This window comes from Marmota monax, unplaced genomic scaffold, assembly GCF_021218885.2.
Source record: "Marmota monax isolate L192 unplaced genomic scaffold, Marmota_monax_Labrador192_F-V1.1 WCK01_AAM20220418_F8-fsc00081, whole genome shotgun sequence".
Taxonomy (NCBI): Eukaryota; Metazoa; Chordata; class Mammalia; order Rodentia; family Sciuridae; genus Marmota; species Marmota monax.
Genome location: NW_026695234.1, coordinates 8,746,837 through 8,772,397, shown reverse-complemented (window position 1 = coordinate 8,772,397; position 25,561 = coordinate 8,746,837). Strand labels below are relative to the sequence as shown.

Genomic DNA, 25,561 nt, shown 5'->3' with positions numbered 1-25,561 from the left:
CCAACATTTTTGATTATGTACAGAAGGGTTTTCAAATATGTTTTAAGTAGTGGAGCTTTTCTGTCCAAAGCAGAAGCTCACCCAGAAGTGTAATACACATGTAGGACAGAGGGGCTGATACTGGGGCTGGAGCAATAGAACCTGTTCCCAGCCCACCAGGTATCTCTCCTGTCTCCTCTCCCAGAATCACACAGAGCAAGGTCTTAATTTATAAGATCATAAATTTTAGACTGACCTCTCATTTTGAGAAACTGCTGCTTAGAGAACTGAAATGAATTATTCAGTCTTAAAATTACTGGCCAAAATAGAACTAAGACCCAGGTCCTTCAATTCCAGCACACTGTGCTTTCATCTGTGATATCCTAATTTTCCTGGATGCTAAATGCTGATTATAACCTCTCAGTGGGAGTTCCTATAAGGAGAGAAAAGTTAGAGGTTTCCAGGATTCAAAGACCTTGCTTAGAATTATACTTCTCCCCTAAAGCTGGGGGAGAATTGCCTTGTTAAGACTTCTCTTATCATTTGGAAATCAGCTTACATCTTTCTATAGTGGTAGGAATAATGAAATGAAAATTCTTTCTCCAAGTGTTTATTTTACAATTACTTGATAGTTCACATGTACCAGAGAGAAGAGCATTTACCATAGGTGTCTTAGCTTCCCATTGGTGAAGAGCAGCATAACTCTGATTGAGGAGGGTATGACCTTTTTATGACTACTCTTAGTTTTATTTGTAAGTGAAATTCCATGGTAGAAATAGCTTACTTGGCTGAACTGGTGGATCCATACCAGCCACAGTGAAGACTGTCTTCTCAGCTAACTGGAGTTCTGAGACAAAAATGACACCCAATATGCTATCAGGCACTCAATAGATCATTTCCCTAAATAAATGAATTTCAGAGATATGTGCTATCTAGCAAATATAGTTTAAGAATATATTAATTTGATTTCCAACTACATATTGTGGTGGGTGGACATCATTTGTGCCATATGCAATTGTGATATCCCAGGCATCAATGATGCTCACATTGAGATCCTGGAAAATGTCCATCATGACAAGGTTTTGAATGTAACCATGAAAGTCACTTAGTCTTTCTGCATCATTGTGCATCTCCCTGATGTTTTCTGTCTTGATAATGACTATGGTGTCTGGGCTTCTCAGAAGGAGTCGCTGAACAGCTTTGTGCACATTGAGGGCCCTTCGGATGAAAACATCAATGGGAAAGGGTCTGAAATGCTGGCCCAGGGAAATAACAACAACAGTATTTTTTTCTCCTCCAGTTCTGTCAATGACTCGGGCCATGTACTCAATTTCTTTCACTGAATAAATAGATGATCCAATCAAGGGATAAGCATGTTTTTGCCACTGGATGTTGATATTTCTATCCAAGTCCACAGCTAGTTGGTGTTGCAGTTTTCCATGCTCATGCAGATCCACTGACTTGAGTGCTGAAGACAAATAAGCAATCCCCAAATGAGAGGAGAATAAAGTTATATGATTGACAAGTCATGGTGAATGGATATAAATAGAAAACATTATGCTAAGTGAAATAAGCTAGACTAAGACAGTCAAGGGTCAAATGTTTTCCCTCCTCTGTGAAAGCTAGACAAAAATAAGTGGGAAAAGAAGAGAAGAGAATATCTCATAAAAGTAGCAGAGAAGTCAGTGGAGTAGAGGAAAGTGATTGAGTGAAAAGGTGGATGGACCGGAAAAGGGAAGAATGTTGGAATGAATCTTACCACACAATCCTATGAGCGTACACCACAGTGAATTTCACCTTTATAGATCTAAAACACACTAATTTATAAAACTGTAAATAAATAGAAAAAAGATCAGTAGAATAGAGGAAAGGGAACAGGGGTAGGGAAGAAAAGGAAAGAAGAAGTACTGGCAACTGAACTGGAGCGAATTATATTCCATGCTTGTATAATTATGTTAAAACAAACCCAATGTTATGTATAACTATAATGCACTAAAAATGATTGACTGACAAAGTCATAAATACAAGAGAAAATATTTGGTGATTATATATAAATAAGCTAATCATGTCTGATTTACTATGGGTTTGATTGAGGGGACTCATTTGAAATTTACTTGAACAATTAAAAATGTTGCACATATGTTATAGATTATGTATGTCCTGCAAAACCATGGCACTGGATGATGGTAAGGCACTGGAAAAATGTCACTGGAGGATAATGTTGTTAGTTTTGTAAGTATTATTTTTGTACAACTTGTTGGCTCTAGACTAAAATCATTTGAAGATAAAGATACTAACTAATGTAATTAAGAAACAAAAGTAAATCTATTTCTCAAACTTCTTGTAAATTCCTTGAAGTCTATTTCTTTTTTTAATATTTATTTATTTATGTATTTTTAGTTTTAGGTGGATACATTAGTTTGTTTCTATGTGGTGCCGAGGATTGAATCCAGTGCCTCATGCATGCTAGGCGAGCACTCTACCACTGAGCCATCACCCCATCCCCCTCCTTGAAGTCTAAACAAAAGTTTATAATATAATTCCATGCATATGTTTCCTTTCATATGCATGCAATTGTCTTGAATAATAATCTATAATAATAATAGTATTACTATTTATTTGTGAAGTCATTTGAGTTTACAAAGCATTCATTTAGACTGAGGCAATCACTCATGTCAACATCACTCATTTATGTATTTAATTATCATATAATAGGAAAAAAAGAGAGAAAATAACCTGCTGAGAACTATACATTTTGTAAAGAGTCAGCTTTTCACTTGAAGTTCCCACCATGTCTTGTGAAACTATCCTACCTGATCTTGACACTCCTGAATATAAATATAGCATGAGTAGAAAAGATGAAGTCCTACCATTTTTCAACATCTCAATTACATTGTTATCTGAATATTAAGGCCAGCTGATTTGTGGCAAAAATATCAGTGGTAAATGTGTATTAAGTGATAATTAATGTTTGGTCACATGTGTTACCTTAGAAGCAAAGAGATATATTTGAAGTCTTAACCTAGTGACTAGAAAACAGACATGCTGGAGGATTGGTTGGTGGAAAATGGCAGAATGATTTTCTTCACTCTGCTTCCAACTTACTTCAGTTTTCTCCTCCAAAGCAGACTCTGGCCAAAAAGTTCAACTTTAAACAAAACATACAGGAGATGTTTTCCAACTGCAACATCCAAGATGAGCTAAAGAGGTTAGGTAACTCAGTACTGCAGTACTTTGTAGAACTAAGAGACCCTCCATTGTAGAATGTGATGCTGAAGGTCATCACTAGACCTTTGCTTTTATAACTGAGCAAACTGAGTTCCCAAGGAGTTTTGTCATTTCTCAGATGTCAGGATTGAAAACTCCTCTCTTCTACTGGGAATTCTTAAAACTTGAAATCCAGGTCCTACTGATTTCCCCTTTTTATTAAGAGAATCATCTTTCTTGCTAAGTTGGAGATCCTAGTGGCTTCATGTCTGGAAGACCAGGATGGAGCCACCATGAAGGCATAGTCCTAAGTAGTAGGAACCTCACCCAGGGACATAGATAGGCAGGTAGTGACAGTTTTCTAGGTAAGATTGCTAAGATCTATTTTGAGCTATTGTTGGTGAACTCTCGGTTTTGCAAATATAGCAACTGTACTAGGATTTTTCCAGCTGTATTCTGAACCCAACTCTAACATTAACTAATGATAACTGAAATTTCTGTACTTTTTTTTTGGGGGGGTGCTTTCTATATACTAATGTGCCTTGCAATGTGTTCAATTCTTTATATTCATTTCCTGATTTCACCTTCAAAACAAGCACCATGTTTATTGTATATATGAGAAAATGTGGCAGAGAAAATAAATAATAGGCCCAAGGTCATTTTTTCTAAGTCTAGTTCTATTAGACTCTGAAACCCATGCTTTTAAACACTGTGCCAATATAATATAAGTTTTACCTTCCTCTTGTATCTGTCATACTATCAGGTGATGATACTAGTGATGATAATTTATATAAAACCTTAATTCCTCACAGATAATATTCCAAATGCACCCTCTGTGTTATTTCATTTTACCAGGTAGGTATTTTTTTTTCATCTGTAGGTGACAGATGAGTAAGCTTAGGGACGGAATGCTCATGTAACTGGTCCAAGTCAGTCATAAAGGATCTGAAATCAGGTTTTGAACTCAGGACATCTGGATCTAGAATCTACACCCACAATCTTCACACTAACAATAGAAAGTATACAGTTTAATTTCTCAAACCATCTTTAGCTTCATTGATAATTTTCTATGATTTCTGGATAAATACTGATGTGTGAATTTCTTCTGGACAGGGACATTTTTCTACACTGGCTCTTTTCCATTCCCTGTATTCTTGTAAAGGAAATATCTTGTGAAAAATTTTGGTGTATTGTAATGAAGAAATGTGATAAAGATGAGGCATTTTCTACATTTCTTCCCTACATGAAAGGGAAGAGAATTTCCGAAGGGAATATGAATAAAAGCTTAGACTGAATCATACTTTTGCTACTGGCTTTGAAGAATTCAATCCATTGGCGGATGGTGGAATCTCCCAATAGGTGTATAAATTTTCCTCTCAGGCACTCATTCATTTTGATTGGAGCTAAATCACAGGAGACAGGGTTCCATATTTCTTTCCAGACATGCCCACTGGGGATTGTGGATGTCATTCTAGGCTTGCATTTCTCTTTCACGGGAACTGGATCTTCTGCAAAAATCAGCAAGAAATGGTCCTTCTTAAAATATCAAATTATTCATCAGTATTTCTAAGGAAATTTCTGTGTTTTCTAAGTGTCCTCTTAATAGGTAGGTGAGGATGGTGATTATAGTAGAAAATCCTTACAGAAATATCCTCATAAGTAATAGCTATTTTTTCAGAAAAAATGATCTAATGTGAGTTTCTTAATGTGTATCATTAATGTCCATTATAATAGCACATTTTCTTCCAGGAGAGAAAATGACCCTCTGTTAAAATTTAAGTATTTGTCAGTTTTTCTATGAAAGCAATGTCATCCATTTTTCTACAGAAATTAAAAATAATGCATAGTATCAATTAACTCACTTTTTTCCTTAAGTTTTTCACTCTGTCACAGTGTATTACAAACCACTAAAAAAGTCTATAGATTCGTTGAGTTAAATTCAAAATCTTATAAAAATTATTAACAACTTTGGAAACATCTAATCTGTTTGAGTGTGTTTGTATGCTGGAGAGAGTCCTGAGGGTCCATGAAGGGCCTGGTTTTCACCTGCTAGTTTAGATCATGAAGAGTCTGAGGTGGCTACAATAGTGAAGTGACAGATTTAGAGCACTGATTGTTCATTAGATGGAATACTTTAGTATTTTAATGACTAAAGTATTAGTACTTTAGTATTTAATGACTTTAAATACTTTAGTATTTAAAGGCTTATCCATATATGTGGAGTAAAAAATATCATTTCTACAATAAGGTACCTATTTATATTTTAGGATGGACAAGTACATTAGCAATTAGCTACACTACCAGAGACATAAAAGATGTTGCCTTAAATAATTTTAGATGGGTTTTTTTTTCCTAGGCTTTTTTGAGTCAAATAAATTAAAGAGAAAATAGTTAAAATAAATGTGGAAATTCTACTTTGTATATTGAAGTTGTTTGAAAGGTGAGAAATCAAGAGGAGATAATGACAATGACTCCTAGGTAGCAGAAAGGAAACCTGTAGATGGTGATTATTGGACTAGAATTGATGCAGGAAGCAGTAAGGGTGGTGGTGTGGAGAAGGGTGGTGTTGGAGGAGGGGGCCTTGTAAAGACTTAGAAGAGAATTTAACAGTTTGTAGGTTATTGTGGAAGGTGGACAGGTTATCTATTACCTGATGTGTAGAGTAGATCAATGATGAGAGATACAGTTGCTAAAGAGGCATTTGATATCCTAGGGATTCCAATAATTTATTCTCTTAGTACATGATACCTTGGCTCATATTAGACAAGATAAATGAGCATTTTTCTGATGAAACTAAAACTGAACAAGTCCAACAGAAAGAGGAAAGCCTGTAAGTGTGTCTAGCACTAAGCACCCTCCACAAACACAGGAGAACTTACTGTTGCATTTGGAGACACTAATCACATTGAAGTTTTCCATAATCTCCACACCCACATTTGACCTTCAAAAGACAAGTATAGAAATGAACCTGCTGGTGGCCTCAAATCAGGAAACACTCAAGAAGTCAGAAAATCCAATGTTTCAGTTTTTCTTAGTGATTAGCTAATTATGGTGCCCTCAATTCAGGGCAGTGAGGGAATTTCCATTTCTTTGCCTATAATTCCATGAGATCCAGGTACCCAGAGGAATGCAAAGACTTAGCAAGATATATATATATATATATATACATATATATATATATATATATATATATATATATATATATATATATATATATATATATATCTTATAGTACCCACACATGTTTCTCATTTTTTCTTGGTTTTCATTGTGTCTGTATTTTTTCATTTCATTGACAAGGATTAAAAAAACTTGAGGACTTTTGGACAATGAGCCCTGTCCCCCAAATTAATTGACAAATCCTCCCCCAAATGGATCTTTTTAAACAGTACATAAGTTGATTTGCTTATAGGACGTTCCTTTGGACCATATATGGGAAAAATCAACATATTGCCCTGGTATCTCTTTGTAATTATTTACCTTACAAAGATGGTCCTTTCTTGTTTGCTAAGATAGGAAACTTCCTTGTTCTTGGAATGCATGTGGGTGAGTGCTGCACAGGGAACATGCTGAGGCCTCATGCAGTAGAAGGCTTCTTGGTCTTGAGCATCCAGGTACTGGCATAGTTCAGTGCTTGAGTTTAAAATCAGGGCACAATCAGTATCGACCTGTGTGGACCCATTGATGAACTGGCCCGTGAAGATCACCCTGTCATAGCCTTGGTTCCTTGCCCTCCAGAGAGCCGACACCCCTTCACTGGGGTGAATGAGCAGGAGAGACAGGGAGACCTGGCCCTCCCAGAACAGAGTGAAGCTGACAAGGTAGGTGCCATTGTTGAAGTCTGTCACCTTTCCTGAGGCGCCTGCCTTCAGGGCTGGGGAGGACATCCTGGCCCTGAGGAAGTCCCCTCCATATTCCTTCCTGTGTCCCAGGTGGTCCCTGGCCTCCAGCAGAATATCCAGCTGGTCCCCCCTGCAGTATGTGTCTCTAGGGTTGAGGATGGTGACTGTGCTGTGTTTAGCACTGGTGGTGCTGTTCACATGGGTGAAGGGTCTGGGTGGGATCATTTGGTCTAGTTTCTCCAGGATCTTACTTATTCTTAGCTCAGTCTCTGTTGGTGAAGCTGCTGGATTCAGAGGTGTTCCAGGGCTTGAGGACTCTGTGATCATGTTCCAGTGATGGAGGGAGATAGGCAACTTGAGAGCAGTCCATACCTCAAATGACAAGAGAGAGGATAGAAAACATCAAAAATCTTCCTTTTTTAATATCACTTTTATCTTTTATGAAATAATGAGAAGTACTAAAATTAAATGACACTGAGATTTTGTGTTCACATGTGTGTCATAGACAAAACACTTTTGATACTGTGTTAGTGTTCATTGGCTCATCAATTCTGGAAGAACCATTCAACCCAAATGAGCCCTAGTATCTTCTTTCTTGTAAAAGAAAGAAGTTGTTATAAAATAGTTGTGTAATCTACCTTGCTGGTCAACTATGAAGACCAAATAAGAAAATGTTTTAAACTGTAATGAATGAATGCTTTTGTTTTATTATTTTTATATAAAAACTAAAATTTAGTAAAAAAAATATTTGATCTCAAAGATATCTAATCTGTTCATCACTATCAGATCTGTCTTACATGAAATGATAGTGGTAGTTCTTTGAGATAAAAGGAAAAAAATGCCATTAATAACATAAATCATGAAAAAGCATAAGACTCATTTGTAAGGTACATTTGGATAAGTATAAACTCAGAATCAGAATCCTAGGATACTATAATGATGAGGAGGAAATCACATTTCTTCATTATGAAGGTAAACAGCAAAAGATTTAAAATAATAATGGCTAAACTAGTTTGTTGAAGGATGCAGAATATAAAAGAATGTATTGTGATATCAGAAATTTAAAATATGAGTGGTGTAAAAAGAAACTTTTTCATGTGGTGAAACGTAAGCTATTATCAGCTTAAAAGAGGGTATTATAAATATTAGATTTTTTTGTATGTCTTATGGTAACCATAAAGAATACATTTCTAGTAAATACATAAAATGTAAAAAGTAAGCAATCAAAGCATACCACCAGAGAAAATCACTACTCACAAAGGAAGAAAGCAAGCATAGAGGAAGGGAATAAACACTCTACAAAACAACAGGAAAACAGCAAAATGGCAGTAGTAAGTTTTTACTTATCAATAATTACCTATCATAATGTAATAAATTCTCCAAAGGAGATACCATCGTAACATCATAACTATATGCTGCCCGCAAGACACTTCACTTGGAAGAACACACTCAGATTGAAAGTCAAGGAATGGTAAAATACATTCCTTGCACAAGTAAACAAAGAGAGCAGTAGTAGCTATAGTTAAATCAAATGAAATAGACTTAAGTTAAAAATTGTGAATTGTAAAGAAAGGTCATTATATAATGATAAACGAGTCAATTCATTAAGATGATATGATTATATATATATATATATATATATATATATATATATAATCTATTTATCTATCTCCATCTTACATTGAAGCTCTTCAATATATAAAGAAGGTATCAATAGATTTGAGAAAGAGAAATAAACTGCAATACAATTATAGTAAGGAACACTTTAATACCCCCATTTTCAGCTATGGATACATCATCCAGACAGAAAATCAATAAGGAGACATCATAATTAAAGTACACTTTAGCTGGGCTGGGGATGTAACTCAGTGGTGGTAGTGGCAGAGTGCTTGCCTAATATGTTTGAGGCCCTGGGTCCCACCCTGAGCACCACAAACCAAAAATCAAAACCCTGCACTTTAAGATGGACTTAATAAACATATATGGAATATTCCACCCAAAGCAGCAGAATATATACTCCTCTTAGGTGTACTCAGGATATTCTACATGCTAGATCATGTTCGGCCACATAACACATCTTAACATTAAAATCATATCAAGTATCTTTTCAAATGTTATTAAACTAGAAATCAATAACAGAAGGAATTTCAGAAAATTCACAAATACAGAAAAATTAAATACAAACCACCAATAGGTCAAAGAAGAAATTAGAAAGGAAAGTAAGAGAAGTAGCTCAGTGTTAGAGCATCTGGTTAGCATGTATGAAGCACAAGGTTCAATCCCTAGCAACACACACAAACACACACACACACACACACACACAAAACTAAAAACACATTTTCAGACAAATTACTATGTACCCATAGTATACCAAAATCAAGGAATACAGCAAAAATAATTCTAATTAGGAATTTTACAGCAATAAATACATCAAATAACCAACCTAATGCTATACTTCAAGGACCTGGAAAAACAAGAACAGACTAAGCCAAAATTATCAAAAGAAGGACATAATAAAGATCAGAGCAGGTAAATGAAATAGAGAATAGAAAGTCAATAGAAGTGATCACTAAAACTAAGTGATTTTTTTAAAAAAAAATACAAACAAACAAAATATTAGGCAGACTAAGAAAAATGAAAGAAAATATATAAATAAATAAATAATTCAGAAATGAAAAAGTATACAACTGTTAGCACAGAAATACAAAGATCACAAAAGACCACTCTTAATAGGTACATGCCAGCAAACTAGATAACCTAGAAGAGATGGATAAGTTCCTACACACATAACACCTACCAAGACTGAATCATGAAGAAATAGAAGATATGAATGCACTAAGAGATGAATGACTAAGAAGATTGACTCACTACTAAAAAGTCTCACATCAAAGAAAAGCCCAGGGTCTAAAGTCTTCACTGCTAAATCCTTCTAAAGAAGAACTAATACCAATCTGTCTCAAGGTATTCCAAAAATAAAATTGAAGAGGAGAGAATGCTTCTAGATATTTCACGAGGCCACACTTACACTGAAACAAAACCCGACAAGAACACTAGAATAAAGAAAATTACAGGCCAATATTCCTAATGAACATAAATGCAAATGTCCTTAACATATCCTAGCAAAATGAATTCACCTGCACTTTAAAGGATCATTCATTACAATCCAGTTAGATCACTTCCAGGGGTTCAAGGATGATTCAACAGGCAAATCTATAAGTGTGATACAATGATACAACACATTAACACAAGGAAAGGCAAAAACCATATGACAATCTTCATAGATGCAGAAAAATCATGTAACATCTTTGTGTGTGTGTTGGAGACTGAACCCAGAGGTGCTATATTCCCATTCCTTTTTTACTTTTAGATAGGGTAGTTGAGGCTGGCCTCCCGCTTTCAATCCTTCTATATCCACCTCCTTAGTTTCTGGGATTTAACATCTTTTCAAGATAAAACACTCAACAAGTTAGGTATAGAAGAAATGTACCTCAACACAATAAAGGCTGCATATGACAAGTCTACAGCTACTCCACTCTATAGTGAATAATTGCAAGTTTTCCTCTAATATCAAGGAAAACTTTTACAACTTTTGGTTAACATGGTACTAATCAGAACAATTAGGCAAGAGAAAGATATACAAGCCATCCAAATTGAAAAGGATAAAGTTAAATTGTTCCTGTTTGCAAATGACATGATCTTTTAATTAGAAACTCCTAAAGATTCTGCCAAAAACCTGTTAGAATGAATAAACAAGTTTAGTGAAGTTATAGGATATAAAATCAACAGACAGAAATCATTAGTATTTTTGTACACTAACAACAAATTATCTGAAAAAAATCAAGAGATAATTTCATTTACAATAACTGCCAAAAATAAAATTAGATAAAATAAAATATTTAGTAGTAAATTTAACCAAGGAGGTGAAAGATCTGTACACTGAGAGCTACAAATCATTGATGAAAAAACTGAAGAAGATACAAATAAATGGAAAGATATTCCATGTTCATGAATTGGAAGAATTAATAGTGTTATAACATCCATACTATCCAAAGCAATCTGCAGATTCAATACAAATTCTATCAAAATACAAATGACATTTTTCATAAAAATAGAAAAATTAATCCCAAAATTTACATGAACTTACAAGAGCCTAAATAACCAAGACTCTCTTTAACAAAAAGAACAAAATTAGGTCACAATACTTGATTTTAAAATATACTACAAAGGTCTAGTAATTAAAACAGTATGGTACTGTCATAAAACAGACTGATAGACCAACAGAACACAGCAGAAAGCCCAGAAATAAATACATGTATTCCAGTCCTTTGATTTTTTTTAAAAAGGTATCGAGAACACACAATAGAAAAAGAAAAATTTCTTTAAAAATATCTTTGTGACAACTGGATGTCCACATGTGGAACAATGTAATTATACCCTTACATCATACTTTATAAAGAAATCAACCCAAAATGAATTAAAATTTAAATGTAACACCTGAAACTGAAAAATTACTAAAAGAAGACATTGGATAAAAGCTCCTTGACATTGGTCTGGAGAATGATTTGTAGATATGAGTGCAAAATATGTTGGTCACTAATTTTCACTTAGGAGAAATATGTTCAAGAAATATATTGTCTAACCTAGTGACAACAGTTAATAACAATGCATTTGTATTCTTGAAAATTGCTGAGGCTGGAGATGTAACTCAGGTGTGGAGTGCTTGCCTACCGTGTGTGAGTCTCTGGGTTTGTTCCCTAGCACCACCAATACCCTCCCCCACAAAATACCCCAACAAAACAAAACCCAGAAAAAAATTGCTTAGAGAGTAGATTTGAAATATTGTCACCACCACCAAATAATAATAATAATGAGGTAATGCTAATGTTAATTATTTTGATTAAATCATTCCCCAATGTACACATATTTCAAAATATTTCATGCATAATGCATATATATAATTTTCATTTTTCAATTACATTTAAAAATAAGAAATAAAATGTTTAAATGCATGGAGCTTTTATGTAAAAATATCATTATTTCTATTTAATCTTTTTTACTTTGATTAAACATTCTATGTTATTTTTAGTTAGTATTCAGATTGATTTTTTTAACACGATACAGAAAAACAGATTTATAGAATGTTTATTTTCTAATCCTAAGATAATATCAATATATTATTAAGAATTAAAAGAATGCTGAAAGTGTATAAGAAATGAAGTGAACCAATAATTATACCAACCCATTTATAACTACTGTTAAAATTTTGGTGAATTTCTTTCAGTCCTTTTATACCACTTTGCATGATAGTAAATAAATATTCATCATTAAATTTTGAATTTTAATCAGTGACATCAAAATCTCTCAACCTTATGTCAAAGTCCTATATTATTTTAGCCTACAGATATAGCTTAATATTTTACTCATTCTTATATTTTTGGGTATTTGTTGCTTTCAGTTTTTTTATCATGTTTAATTCTATAAAGAATGACTCTTCTTACAAGTCATTTTTTGCAACTCAAGAAATTTACCAAGAATCTCAGAAATAGAATAATTAGTAAAATGTGGTGAACATTGTTAAAGGATTTGACACATACTGTGAAATTGTTAAAAATAAAATTGTTCCATTTTTACATCCAGACGAGAAGTACATGAGAATTCTATTTTTACTGTATGCTCACCACAGTAGGTAGCTCCTTTTTAGAGGCATTTTCCTCTGATGGAAGCTTAGCTTCTTCACTGTCTAGCTATGTAGTTTTGGTCAAGTTCTTAACCTCCCTTGAATCAGTTATATCATCTGAGTATCACATAATACAAAATAAACACTTTATATAGTTATTGTGAGGATTGATGGGATAACATGAAGCATTAGGAATGATTATGTCACATGCTAAGTATTCATTATAACTGTTTCTATTATTTTATAACTAAATATTTTTGTTAAAAATATCTTAATATGTCAAATAATAAAATATTTAGGATAAATCATTACTATTAATCATTTATCAGGATTTCCAATTAAGGCAGAGTAGTTTGTACTGGACCAACTCTCCTGCAACTACTAATTATAAACTCTGAACAAACATATATTTTAAAAAACAACTCTATAAAAGCAGTGGAGAATGAGCACAAGCAGGTAGGAATTGGAGGGCAGTCGATACCTGGAAGAATGGGCAGCATAGGACTTGCATTCTAAGTGCTGACTGAAGTTCTTTAGGCTGTAGGAAACTCAGAACCTCAGCATCAGAAGCAGGAAATATATAGATAAATATAAAAGACTGTTTATATTTCTTTAAAGTACCTATATTTATTTAGTAAATTAAAGACTGTACATTTATAATAATATAACAACTATAGCCCAAAGAATAGGATCGGATATAAAGAGAACTAAGTGGTTGAAAGGTTATTACAGATTCCATGAAGTGACATATTAATATTTGTAAAAGTTAAGAATGTGTGATATGATCCCTAAAGAAACTAATGAAATAGAAACTAAAAGGACATATAAAAAAAATCAGTAAAACTCAAAATAAGCAGGAAAAGGAAAATAGAGAAACAAAAAAAAAAAAAATAGAAGGACAGAACAGAAAAGAAAGAGCAAAGTGATCAATCTAAATCTTCCATTTTAATAATTCCATTGAATGTAGGTGGACTGCCTGCCTCACTAAAAAGCAGAAACAAAAAAATCAAGAGCTAATCATTTGCTGTCCGTGAGGAAGACCACTCAAGTATAAAGTTACCTCTAGGGTAAATAATATTCCATATTCCTTACAGACAGTGATAGACTATAGAAGGGACAAAGCGTATCTTTAGAAATAAAGATGGCCATTTCATCGTGTTAGAAGGATCAATTTGTCAGAAACCATAGCAATCATACATGTGTATACACTTCTACACACATGTACTTATAAATGAAGCAAATTTTGACAAATTAAAGGGAAAATCCACAATCATAATTAGAAATGTAAAAATTGCTGTCAGTAGTTGCTACATGAACTATATGATAAAAGGAGTAAGGACCCAGAGGATCTTAACAATGTTTTCATAATAGTGTATTTGAAACATCACACCACATTATCAGGTATGCATATATTATTGCAACTTTAAATAAAAATAAGAATTGATTTTTAGAATGGTAGAATTATTTTCTGTGCTCATAATTTTGTAGAAAGAAAACAAGAAAAGTCTGATTTAAGATGAAGGACTAAGCAAATACTGAAGTTTCAATTTCTTGCCAGAAAAATCTTAGGACAGAAGAGAACTTCACAAATTTCATTCTGGGAAACAGAGATACCTTAATTGAACCAGAACTAGTGGGGAATCTCCAGAAAAATTAAAGACAGATGAGATTAAATCAAGAAAGAAAAATCATAGTTCCAAACACAGATAAGGTTCTACAAAAGATGGAAGCTATAGTATAAATATACTTTCCATTCTCCAAGAGATGGTGGTGGCATTAATGAATCAAGTAGAGATACTGGAAAGTTAAAATTTTATTGTTCAATATGTAAAAATCAATTGTGCTCCTCTACACCATGACTAAGCAATTAGAAACTCTCGTTTTAAAAAGAACAGCATATACAAACAAAATATTATAGCAACATATAATTACAAAATACCTAGGAATAAATCTAACAGAAAATGTGGAAGATCTGTAGGCAAAACTGTAAGATTTACTGATAGACTTGAAGAAAGACCTAAATAAGTAGATATTTGATGTTGCTCAATAGAAAAATATAAACATCAGTTTCCAATTTGACTTACTTAAGGTGAAGTCATGTTTATAAAATTCAAATCGAATTTTTCTTCAGATTGAATAGGCTGACTCTAAAAAGTGCAAGAGAGAGTAAAGAGCTAAAATCTTCTGAAGTGAAACAAACAATGGTAATGCGACCTGCAAGCTTTCAAGACTAATTTTGAAGCTCTATTAGCAATAACAATGTAGTGTTGGCACAAGGAAGACAAAGTGGTCAATGGAACAGAACAAGAGCCCCAAAGGGACCTTCACTTGGTAGACCACCCTTGAGATATGAGGTGGCATGCCCTAGAAAGAAAGGACTACATTAAATAAAAGGAAGTTGCTATCTATGTGGAAATAAAAGAATAACAGAAGGAAATAAAAACAAAATAAAGCACATGCATTGAAAGGTTAAATAACAAAAGCAACATTTTTTATTGGAGCATCATAATTATACATAGTAGTTGGGTTCACTTGGACAAATCACACATGCAAGGAATTTGATTTCAATTCCAAGACCTCCTTCCCCCTGCCCCCATACGCCCTCCTCTAATCTACTAATTTTTTCCTTTCATATATATATAAAAGTGAAATTCCCTTTGGTACTTTATATGTGAATATAACATGATTTTATTAAATTCATTCTCTTTATCTTCCTTCTTCCCTTCCTTCCTCACTCTTGACCTCCTTCTTCTATTCCACTGATTTTCCCTGTGTCTTTCTAATATCCCATCTCCTTCCCCACAGCTTTTCTTACTTTGCTTTGCTCTAGGTTCCACATATGAGAAAAAACATTCCACCCTTGATTTTCTAAGTCTGGCCTGTTTCACTTCACATGATTTTTCTCTATTTCCATCATTTACTGCCAATTTCCTGTGCCAATACTACACAATGGTAAATACCATTATTTCATTCTTATTTATGGCTGAGTAAAACTCCATTTTCTTAATCCATTCATCTATTGATGAACATGTGAGTTGATTCTGCAATTTGGCTATTGTGAAGCATGCAGCTATAAACATTGAGGCGGCCACATCACTATGATATGCTGATTTTAGATCTTCAAAAGCAGCATTTAAGTTTCAATAGAATGTTTAGACAAACAGTCTGATATTGGAGAGGGGAAATATTTCTCTTCAAAGTAAAAAGGCAGATACATTTTACTAAATGAAAATAAACATTTTATTCTTCAGATGTTCTCTTAAAGAAGGTGAAAATACAGGTTAAATGTTGTGAAGAGATAGTTGTGATGAATAAATAATCAACAAAGGAACAAGGTCTATGAATAAGCACAGTGTTACCCTCTCAGATGCTGCTTAATGCTTTTCAGTCACTCTGCTTCTTAAAAAGTGTGCACGCCTTTGAAACTCCCCTACTACGTTTTATAGGTCTTGAAGTCTGGACTTTCCTAGAACAGGTGAGGTATCAAATAAAAATATACTTTTGCAAACACAGAAAGCAAGCAATTCCTACCTTTGTGGACTTCTGGAGAACTGTAAAAGTGATCAAGAAGGCTAATATAAGCAGCCGTAGCCACAGTGACTTCCGATTGGTCACAGTTGTTTTCATGATCAGGACCCTACAAGAGACAACAAAACAAACACAATGCAACAAAACAGAAAGAAAAGCATGGAAACACCCAAAGTGCTTGTGCCTCCTCAGATGAGTTCCTTCCAGAAGTAAACCTTGGCCCTCCCAGCTGCCCTTGCTGTCCCCTAGCAGCTGTTCATGTGATCAGCTTGTACTTTGCCCAGGAAAGTTATTCCACGCAGCCCACCATGGACTCTAAGGAACTGAGCAGCTAAGCACCTAAAGGGTGCAGGGATGCTCATGGTTAAGGTGAAGTCTCCAGCTTCTGGGTCTTCTCACATGCCTCCTATTCTCTTCCTTAAACATCATGAGAAGACGGAAGAACTTGAGTAAATATTGACCCTGAGATTCATATTATCTCACTGATCTTCTTACGTAAATTGATCATTCAGCTTCCCCAATCCCTATCTGTAAATTTGTTTTCTTGTCTTACTCTGAGACTTTCTGGCACCCATCAACCTTTAAAATAATTATTTTAAAACTCGTATCTATTACTTCCTTTTAAAATTGTTTCAGGCTTTATCAGCATTTTTCTTCAATTCACACGATTTGTCTTTGACTTGCGATTTCAACTTGTCATTTGAAATCAGGTTGCTTGGCAAAGTAAGCCAGTCCCCCAAAACCAAAGTCCCAATGTTCTCTCTGATAAGTGGATGCTGACCCATAATGGGGTGGGCATTGAGAGAATGGAGGAACTTTGATTGGGAAAAGGGGAGGGAGGTGAGGTGAGGGAAAATGGGGATAGGAAAGCTGGTGGAATGAAATGTCATTACCCTAGGACTGCATATGTGGTGCAACTCTATGTTATACAACCAGAGAAATGAAAAGCTGTGCTTCATTTGTGTACAATGAATGAAAATGCATTTTTCTATTATGTTTAGCTAATTAGAACAAATTAAAAAATAACTACATGAGTAAATAAAAGAGGCAAAGGAAAAATTCTAAATAAATAAATAAAATCAGATTGCTTGGGCTGAGGTCATCACTCAGTAGTTGAGTGCCTATCTGGCATACAAATGGCCCTGGGTTTGATCCTTGGAGTCATAAAAATAAATAAATAAAGTTAAATCAGATTGCTTAATGATCCCTTTCTAAAATATTCCATCCTTGAAAATTTACTGTCTCCTAGAAGCACCTCTTATCTTGGACTCTCAGTTTACACGTAGACTTTAGAAGTTTCTGCACTCAAGAATGGTTGTTACCACTCTCCCTCACCTGCCCCACTTTGAAAAGGTTTTCTTACCTTTAGTTGTAAAGACTTCTTCCATCCCATCCCTAAGAACTCCTGTGAGCTGGGTGTGGAGGTTTTCTTCTGAAGTTCCCAGTGTGTTACTGAGGTATCTCTTTTCTGTAACAAAATAAATCACAAGCATAAATTATACCAGTCTGGATACTTTTTACTTGGACTTATAACCTTCTGTGTAACTCATTTTCAAAATGCCAGGCATGCCAACTCCACCTTAAGGAGGGGCTTGGATCACAAAGATTAATCATCAGTTCAATTCAACACAGGCAGTGTTGTGAAATGATTTCAATGTTCTAAGACTTTAGGAGTCTAATTCTAGTAAGGGCATGATAAATACCTGAGAAGACAAAAGAGAATGTAGCCAGAAGTTCAAATGATTGAGACTTCACAGCCTATTTTGAGTCAAACATTTATAGATTTTAACAGTCACCCATGGAGAGTTGAACTTCTTATTTTCCATGTGAACCTTGTTATGAAGACCCCATTGCCTTGTTATGAAGACCACCTTGCGTATTTTCTTGCATGTAGTACATAGTCAATAAAATTTGCTGAATCAAAACTGAAAGAACCTCAAATGCAATAAAGGCAAGACATCTTAGACTGAGAACAGTTTACATTCACAGATTTTAATCCATCTGAGATTTGTATTGTTGATCCGATTAAAAAGGTGCCAGAAAAAGCAAGTGCCTAGGACACATGCACCAGGGTCTGCAAGAAGCCTTGTAGCTCCATGGGTCTCATTTATGCTACCTTGCATAACACATATTTAAACATGTCCATCAATCCTTTCAGTCCTTTCATTGAAAAGCAAAAATCAAGACCTGTTTCATAAGAATCTCTCCAACTTTGACAATCCTTCCAACATCCTTGCTCATGTTCTGCCAAACTAACTTCAACAATACTTCTTTATGTCTTTACACAAGGATGATTGTAAAAGCTATTTTAACCTTATGTATCTGGGTCTATGATTGCTCAACTTTGCTCCAAGGAACCTATAATAAAATTAAAATCTTTGCAGTGGGTTTGCTTTGGCTTCTCCTTAGGAGACAGATGCCAGCAGGAACCCAAGTTCACAGCCTATTTTGAGTCAAACATTTATAGATTTTATTTTAGTTATTTAGATATTTGTACTCAATGTGAATCCGGCACTTTTTAATCTATTTTTTATAAGATAGGCATACTAGTTATGCTTGGTGTAAAAAACTGGGAGCAGAGAAGAGAGTTTAAATAATTTGCCCAGGTCATCTACTGAGGTTTGAAACATGGCTGAGTTCAGGATTCCAGTTGTTTTGATCTCTGATCCAGAGCACTTTTCACTGTTCAGCATGCTCTAGCATATATGATATAACCAAGTTCGGGTTGGTTCTGTGGTTCATGTATCTATTGTCAACTATGCTTTAAAAAATAAAGGCTTTTTTTAAAACTATTTTAATTCAAGTGGCTGGAAAGCCTGGTGTGAGCAGGATGTTTGATCTTCTGCAGAGTGCTCTCCTTGCAGGTAATAATGTTCATTTCATCATCATCTTTGATTAAGTATTTTCCTTCCCCCTAAACTCGGGAGTCTAAATAAAGGTCTAAACATGGGAGCTTAGTTACAGGTGGGATTATAGAGCTATGTGTTTACAAAATAAAAAATCATCCAGGAGATCAGCAGTTCTTTGAATAAGGAGTAGGATAAGAGTGGTGCTGGCTATGATCTAAAATAGCCCAGGCAAAATGGGCAGGCAGACTGTAAGCATCCGGCAAATTCAAGGAACGTGCACTGGAGACGCAGCCACAAGGTAGGGAAATGGCCACTGTTTCAGAAACCAAACAAAAAGATGCCAACACCAAGGAGGCTACACTACTTGGTAGGAAGTCTCATTTCCAAGAGATTTGAGCAAAGGGAGAGGGTCCTTGACCCTGCAGGGTTTTGACTATATAGACTAGAAAAGATGCAGCCCAAGAATGACTCAAGACTTCAGCAGTGAGAACTTGGCATAGGACCTATGAAATAACGACGAAGGGCACAGGCTGGTGCCACTCAACATCCTCTTTATCCATAGAAGGTAAAAAGGCCAATGTTTTGGACAGATAGGTCACTATGGCTCCAGATTTACTAGTCATAGAGGGTCAGGGGCACACTGCAATTTTCAATCATGTAATGGGGAAATGTATGCCGTTCACAGGGACTGCCCTGTCACAGCCCTCTTTGGAAAAGCTAGTGGAAAATTCCAGGCTTAAGTCACTTGTTACCTTGCCACTCTGAAACAGAGATGGACACATTTCAAAGGCAATAAACCCTGGTGGTGGAAACCTATCTGAAGGTTAGCATGAGCACCTTGCCAACTGGGGTGCTTCCTTTTGTTGGCAATGCCTACCACTAGATATCCTCATTACTGGAATTTGAACAAGATGTATGCATATGAACAAAAAAAAAAGCATTGGTGGGGTGAATGTGGAGAGACCTACAGCTAGGATAGCAATAACTAACATTTTCTGAGGACTTACTACATGCCGGGCCCTCTTCTGAATGCCTTCTATGCTTTAACCCATTTAACCCTCAGACCTATACTATGAGGTGCTTTCCATTTTCAGAGGAGGAAAATGAGGCACAGGATGCCAAAATACACTAGCAAAGGTGGCACAGGTCATAAATGGCAGAGGCAGGCCTTAAATCCCGAGCTCCAGAGCTGCAGTTTTAACTACTTCAGGTACTGCCAGAAGCTGAAAGACAGGAAGGCAGGAAGCAGAGGAAGAGAGGAGAGATTAGATGTTGACAGCAGAAGTAGGAGAAGCAGGGACAGAAAGCAGTGTGTCACTAAACTGGGGAAGCTCCACAATAATCATGGCCTGCTGCTAGGGCAGTTTCTAAGCCATCACTAGAGCTGCATCCTATCTTAGAGGTCCTTCTACTTTGTCCTCAGCATCACTTAAGATCTCTGTGAGGCCTTGGGCAGGCTGGGACTCTGAAGAATTACTTACCTCTCCTCTCAAACTCCCAGGAGCATTCCAAAATGTGTGAAACTCTCCCGATCACACAAACTGAGCTTCATCATTCTATACCCAAGTCCCTATTTTTTTGTTGACTGACTACATGTTTCCCATGAGGATAAGAAATGAAACAGGAAGACTGTGAGCAGTGTATTCAAACATGCCAGACTTTGACACTTCATCAGTTCTAGCACCACTTGTCTGATGTTTTCTGTTATGTTGAAAAGGTATATTAACCTTTTTATTAGGTAAGTAAACATGTTTGTTTAGATAGTGATATGGTTGATTTCCTGAACTTTAATGGATTTGTACCTCAATAGAATATGGACACTGGTCCACCTGATCAATTTTTCTTCAAACTTGGTATAACAGATTTGCATGACCGAGATTCGATCACCACAATTAAAAGAGGAATTTAGAATTTGAAAGCTCATTTCCCTTTCTGAATTGACTAGAACTCTTTTACCACCAAGGTCCTTTTAGTGATGTAATTTTAAAGCAAGTGTATGCCCCTTTTTCTTACAGAGAACATGGGAGAATTGGAATGACTCAAATGCAGATATTTTAGAACAAAAAGCATTCCATTTCATAGTATAAATAGATGCATGGTTAAAATGCCTCATTTATCCACAGGATTTATTACTTCTTTGGAGGTAATCTTGCTTGGTTCTCAGTATGAACTTAAATTGCTCCATATGTGTGAATTACTGCTTATTCTTTCAGAGTTGTTTCTGTCTGTTCTCATTTAGACAGATGGTTCTGGTTTATTGGAAATGGAGGTCCTTACAACCATAGAAAGCAATGTAGGCCTGATTCCCCAGTCACTTCTGGCTGAAGTGGAGACTTGTAAACACTAGGATAAGATTTATCAGAGAGTGGATTGGGCTATTGATGTTCATGACTCAACTTTCTTTTCTCACTGGGTCCCTGACAGTCAGCTTTGTTTAGAGTTCAAGGTAAAGAGATTCTTGAATTCTCTTTGATTCCAATGGATAAATTTGTGTCTAGAAAGGTGGAGGTAGATGCAAAAGGTATAGTTTGGGTTTTGAGTCTCCTAAATTCTTAATAGAGCTTAGGAATTATTTTTGCTTTGTAATTCATTTTTTACCTTTGAACTAATAGTAGACTCCTATTGAAAATTATAATCTTATCTAAGTTTCTGCTTTAAAAAATGAAAGCAAGGGCCTAACGTGCTTGGAAGAGAACAAAAGGAAAAGAAAGTGACCTGAAAGTTATTCAGAACAACAGAACCTTCTGTGTACAGGCCAATAGATACTGAGCAACAACTAACTACTATAAGTAAATACTACAGTAAATATTGAACGTGAAAGACCCTCAGACAGCACTAAGGTTTGAATTAAAGCCCTGGTTGGAACAGATACTGAGGAAACCCCTATGGCAAACTAGTCTCCACTCTAAACACTGTATATTGCTAAACAAATTTGAAGTTCTTTGTACATTAAGGGAAACTGTTGTGACAATAAACTTCAAGTCCATCCCAGCTCCTGCCTAAATTAACACAATTCCCCACACTACAGACCTAGCAGACAGAACTATAAGCCTATTTTGAAACATAGTAATTATTTACTCCAGTCTCTACTATTTTGTTTAATTGCAATTTCAATTAAAAAATTATAAGGCATATAGAAAGGGGACAAAATGACACAGTCCATCGAGGCAGGAAAATGAGCAGAACCAGACTCAGGGATGAGGCATGCACTGGAATTATCTAACAGAATTTTAAATTTTAAATGACCAAGTCTTTAAGAGGAAAAGTAGACAACATTCAAACTATTGAAAACAAATAGCAAAGAAAAATCCTAAAGGTGGCCAGAGAAAAAGGGGAAATAACGTATAATGAGAATTACAGCAGACTGTCAGAAACCATGCAACTCAAATGAAATCTTTGCTGGAAAAAAAAATTGTGAACTAGAAACCTAAGCCTGGCACAAAGGCCTTTCAAAAACAAAATAAGATGAAAACAGAATTCATTACCAGCAGATACTCTGCCTTTAACATGAAAGAATCTGATATCAGAAAGAAGCTTAGTTCTGCACAAAAAATAGTGCTGAAAGTAAATAAATAAAGGTGAAATACAATTGATTTTCAGTACTTTTAATTGTTCTAAAAGATAAATGATGCTACAAAGCAAAATAGCACTGGACTGTATGTTTACAGTGCACATTAAAGTAAAACATTTATCAGCAAAAGCACAAAGTGTGAAATGTAGGAATTTGGAAAAATTATCTTAAAGCTTTTAATAGTATTTTACTTGAATGTTTATTAAGAAAATTATTGTAGTGCTGTTTCTTGCCATGTGTGATGCACTTTATCACACTGGGACCAAGGAATGGTGGTCCACACCTGTAATCCCGGTGACTCTGGAGGCTAAAGCAGGAGGATCAATGTGGGGACAAGTGCATGGAGTACTGTGTACATGGCATACGGTAAGAGCATCTGAGTGGCAAACCACTCCCCCGTGCTAGGCTTCTGAGCGGCAAACCGCTTACCCCGTAGGTACAGCCCTGGGCATGAGGCCGTGACTTGCAGTCCCTACACTTGCTCCACAGCCCGCTCCTCGATTGGTTGCTGCAAGGACAGTTGGCCAGAAATTGTATTGGTAGCTGCCTGTAATCTGCTTAGCTACAGCCTGAATATATATACATGGTAACTGCACAATAAAATCACATCTGCTTCCTGCTTGGTCTCCGGAGGTCTTGATTAGTGACTCCATAGCCACTGTCTCCTCTAGCCTGCTCCATGGACCTCCCTGCTGGACGAAAGAGAGCACATGCAGATCAACAAGTTTGAGGCCAGTCTCAGCAATTTAGCAAGACTCCATCTCAAAATGAAACATAAAAAGAATGTGGATGTAGCTCAGTGATAGAGCCCCCCTGGGTTCAATCCCCAGGACTACACATACATAAAAAAGTCATTACCAGATTCAGCCCCTCAACCGGGTGCCAGATCCTTCCTGGATTTACCCCTGACATTAGTTCTGTGGCAAATTACACCAAGGTGAAAGTCAAGTTATGCCATGGAATGATTCCTAAACTTGGTCATAGTCCAGAATCTGATCCTGCTCTCCATATGTCAGTGAGTCAGATAACATTCAGACCAGAGAAAAGATCTAAGTTATTAAGTTATTTTTTCAGAGAAGTCATTTAAAGGCTTTCCCTTAGAAGCTTGTGATTTTTGAGAATTTGAGTTGTGTTCTTCACACTGATTGACTGTCAGATATTACTTGTGTTCTGGGAAGATTTACAGGGATTAGCTGTGAGTCATACAAGTTGATTCAAAGAACCAGAAATTAAAGTCTGCTGGAATTCCCCAGTGACCTGAATCACACATAGTTTTTATTCACAGTTGTTAAGAAGTATAAAATCTAATGGGTGGAGATGTCAGGTCTTATAATTCTACAACCAAAGGCACTTTGATTTATAACACCTAAAGCTATTCTACTACCTTTGTCAGTGTCTAGTTACCCATTTAACCAAATCACTCAGTGCCTAAGACCGCGGGAACAAGAAATTCTATATAAGCAGTCCTTTGGATTGTACCTAGAGAAGGCAGATGGCTGTGTCTTCTTGTCCTTCACAAGAGGCCCAATTAATGATGGTTGAAATAACGGTCCTAGTAATGGCTATTTATTTTTTTCATTTTATCATGACCATTGTTTGGCTTATAGATATATTTATGAAGATCAGACTGTGCACATACAACCTTAATGGGACAAAGTCACCCTGGAATAGGCTTTCAGGGAGATTCTTAAGGTTATGGCTTAGAGGTGATACATGGTACAATGCAGTGTTCATTCAGTAGAAACATTACCCTTTGGTTAAGAATAGACTTTAAATAGAAACTACTAGCAAATGGTACCGTTAGTGACGGTCAAATTTATAAGCACTGACAGCAATTTTTTAATTACATATGAAAAACATGATGTGACAGATATCCAAAGAATAGAAGAGGATCCATTATTCACTTCTTCTGAAGGAGCATGGTTCCTTAATGTTTTTGGTATGGATCACTACTGTTAGCATAGGTGAATGCCTGTTTCTTCAGAGCTTTTGGTCACAGCGCTTTCTTCCTTAGCAAGCAGCTCAGTTTCAGGTGCATCGAATGCTTGTGCTCACCACACCTGTCCTCATCTACTTTGCTTTTGTTATGCCTTTTGTATACAGAGGAGGCTGGAGTTGGCATGCAGGTTATCACATGTACCTTGGTGTATAGTGATGACTTTAGTAGTTCGTCAGCTTCTTCTGGTAGTCTTCAGATAACAGTAACATGCCCCAAGAATGCAGATGCTCACTGGAGCATGGAAACAGCTACTAAAATAATAGCAGCAGTAGCAATGTTCCTGGAAATGGGTTGGCCAAGAATAAATCTTCCTAATGAATGGGAAACCTATGCCATGAATGAATTTGTAGCCTGGCATGTAAGTATTGAGGCTGTTCTGGAGATAAATTCTTACCAGCTCTCTTAAAATGTTGAAATATTGGATTGTTTTAGAATTCAAATCCTTTGGTCATTTGCTATAGCAGAAGCAGAGCATCAAAAAGGTGGTGTTAGCAATTTATGTCTTTGGGAATGGGACTTATTCCATCATATTATCTGCCATCAACCATCAGTGAGAAAGAAAAGATTTTGGCATTTGCAGGCCAGGTGGTAATTCCCATCAAATCAAGGGAACTTAAAGTCTGTACTAACTACCTGAAGCAAATTTTTGAATTCTAAATTGGAAGACCAGGGTCATGTTTATAGAGGAATTCAGAAATCTGGTCTTTCAAAATCGAATCCAAGTCATATAGACAATAAACTTTTGTCAAGGCCTCATGTGTAATGCTAGGTTCTAAAAGGACTCTGTGCTGAGGAGAAATGGCTCTCAAATATTCCATACCAAGATTTAAAACACTTTAGTATTTTAGCAAATAAGCTAGAACAATTTGGAAAACAAAACAGATGACATTAGAATAAAAACGAGATTGT

General features: G+C 35.7%; 2 protein-coding genes across 2 annotated transcripts in view; one reads left to right on the top strand and one right to left on the bottom strand.

Annotated features, from left to right (window-relative positions):
* Window positions 1-25,561, top strand: part of LOC124088921 (NXPE family member 1-like) — a 240,957-nt gene that overhangs the window by 66,616 nt on the left and 148,780 nt on the right. The window lies entirely within an intron of this gene.
* Window positions 574-17,729, bottom strand: LOC124088919 (NXPE family member 4-like). Its single transcript, XM_046438731.2, has 6 exons — window positions 17,597-17,729; window positions 16,237-16,342; window positions 6,667-7,400; window positions 6,066-6,127; window positions 4,488-4,694; window positions 574-1,447 (listed from the first exon to the last, which is right to left on the bottom strand). The coding sequence occupies exons 2-6, from the start codon at window positions 16,330-16,332 to the stop codon at window positions 912-914; spliced, it is 1,635 nt and encodes a 544-aa protein (XP_046294687.1). The 5' UTR covers window positions 16,333-16,342; window positions 17,597-17,729; the 3' UTR covers window positions 574-911.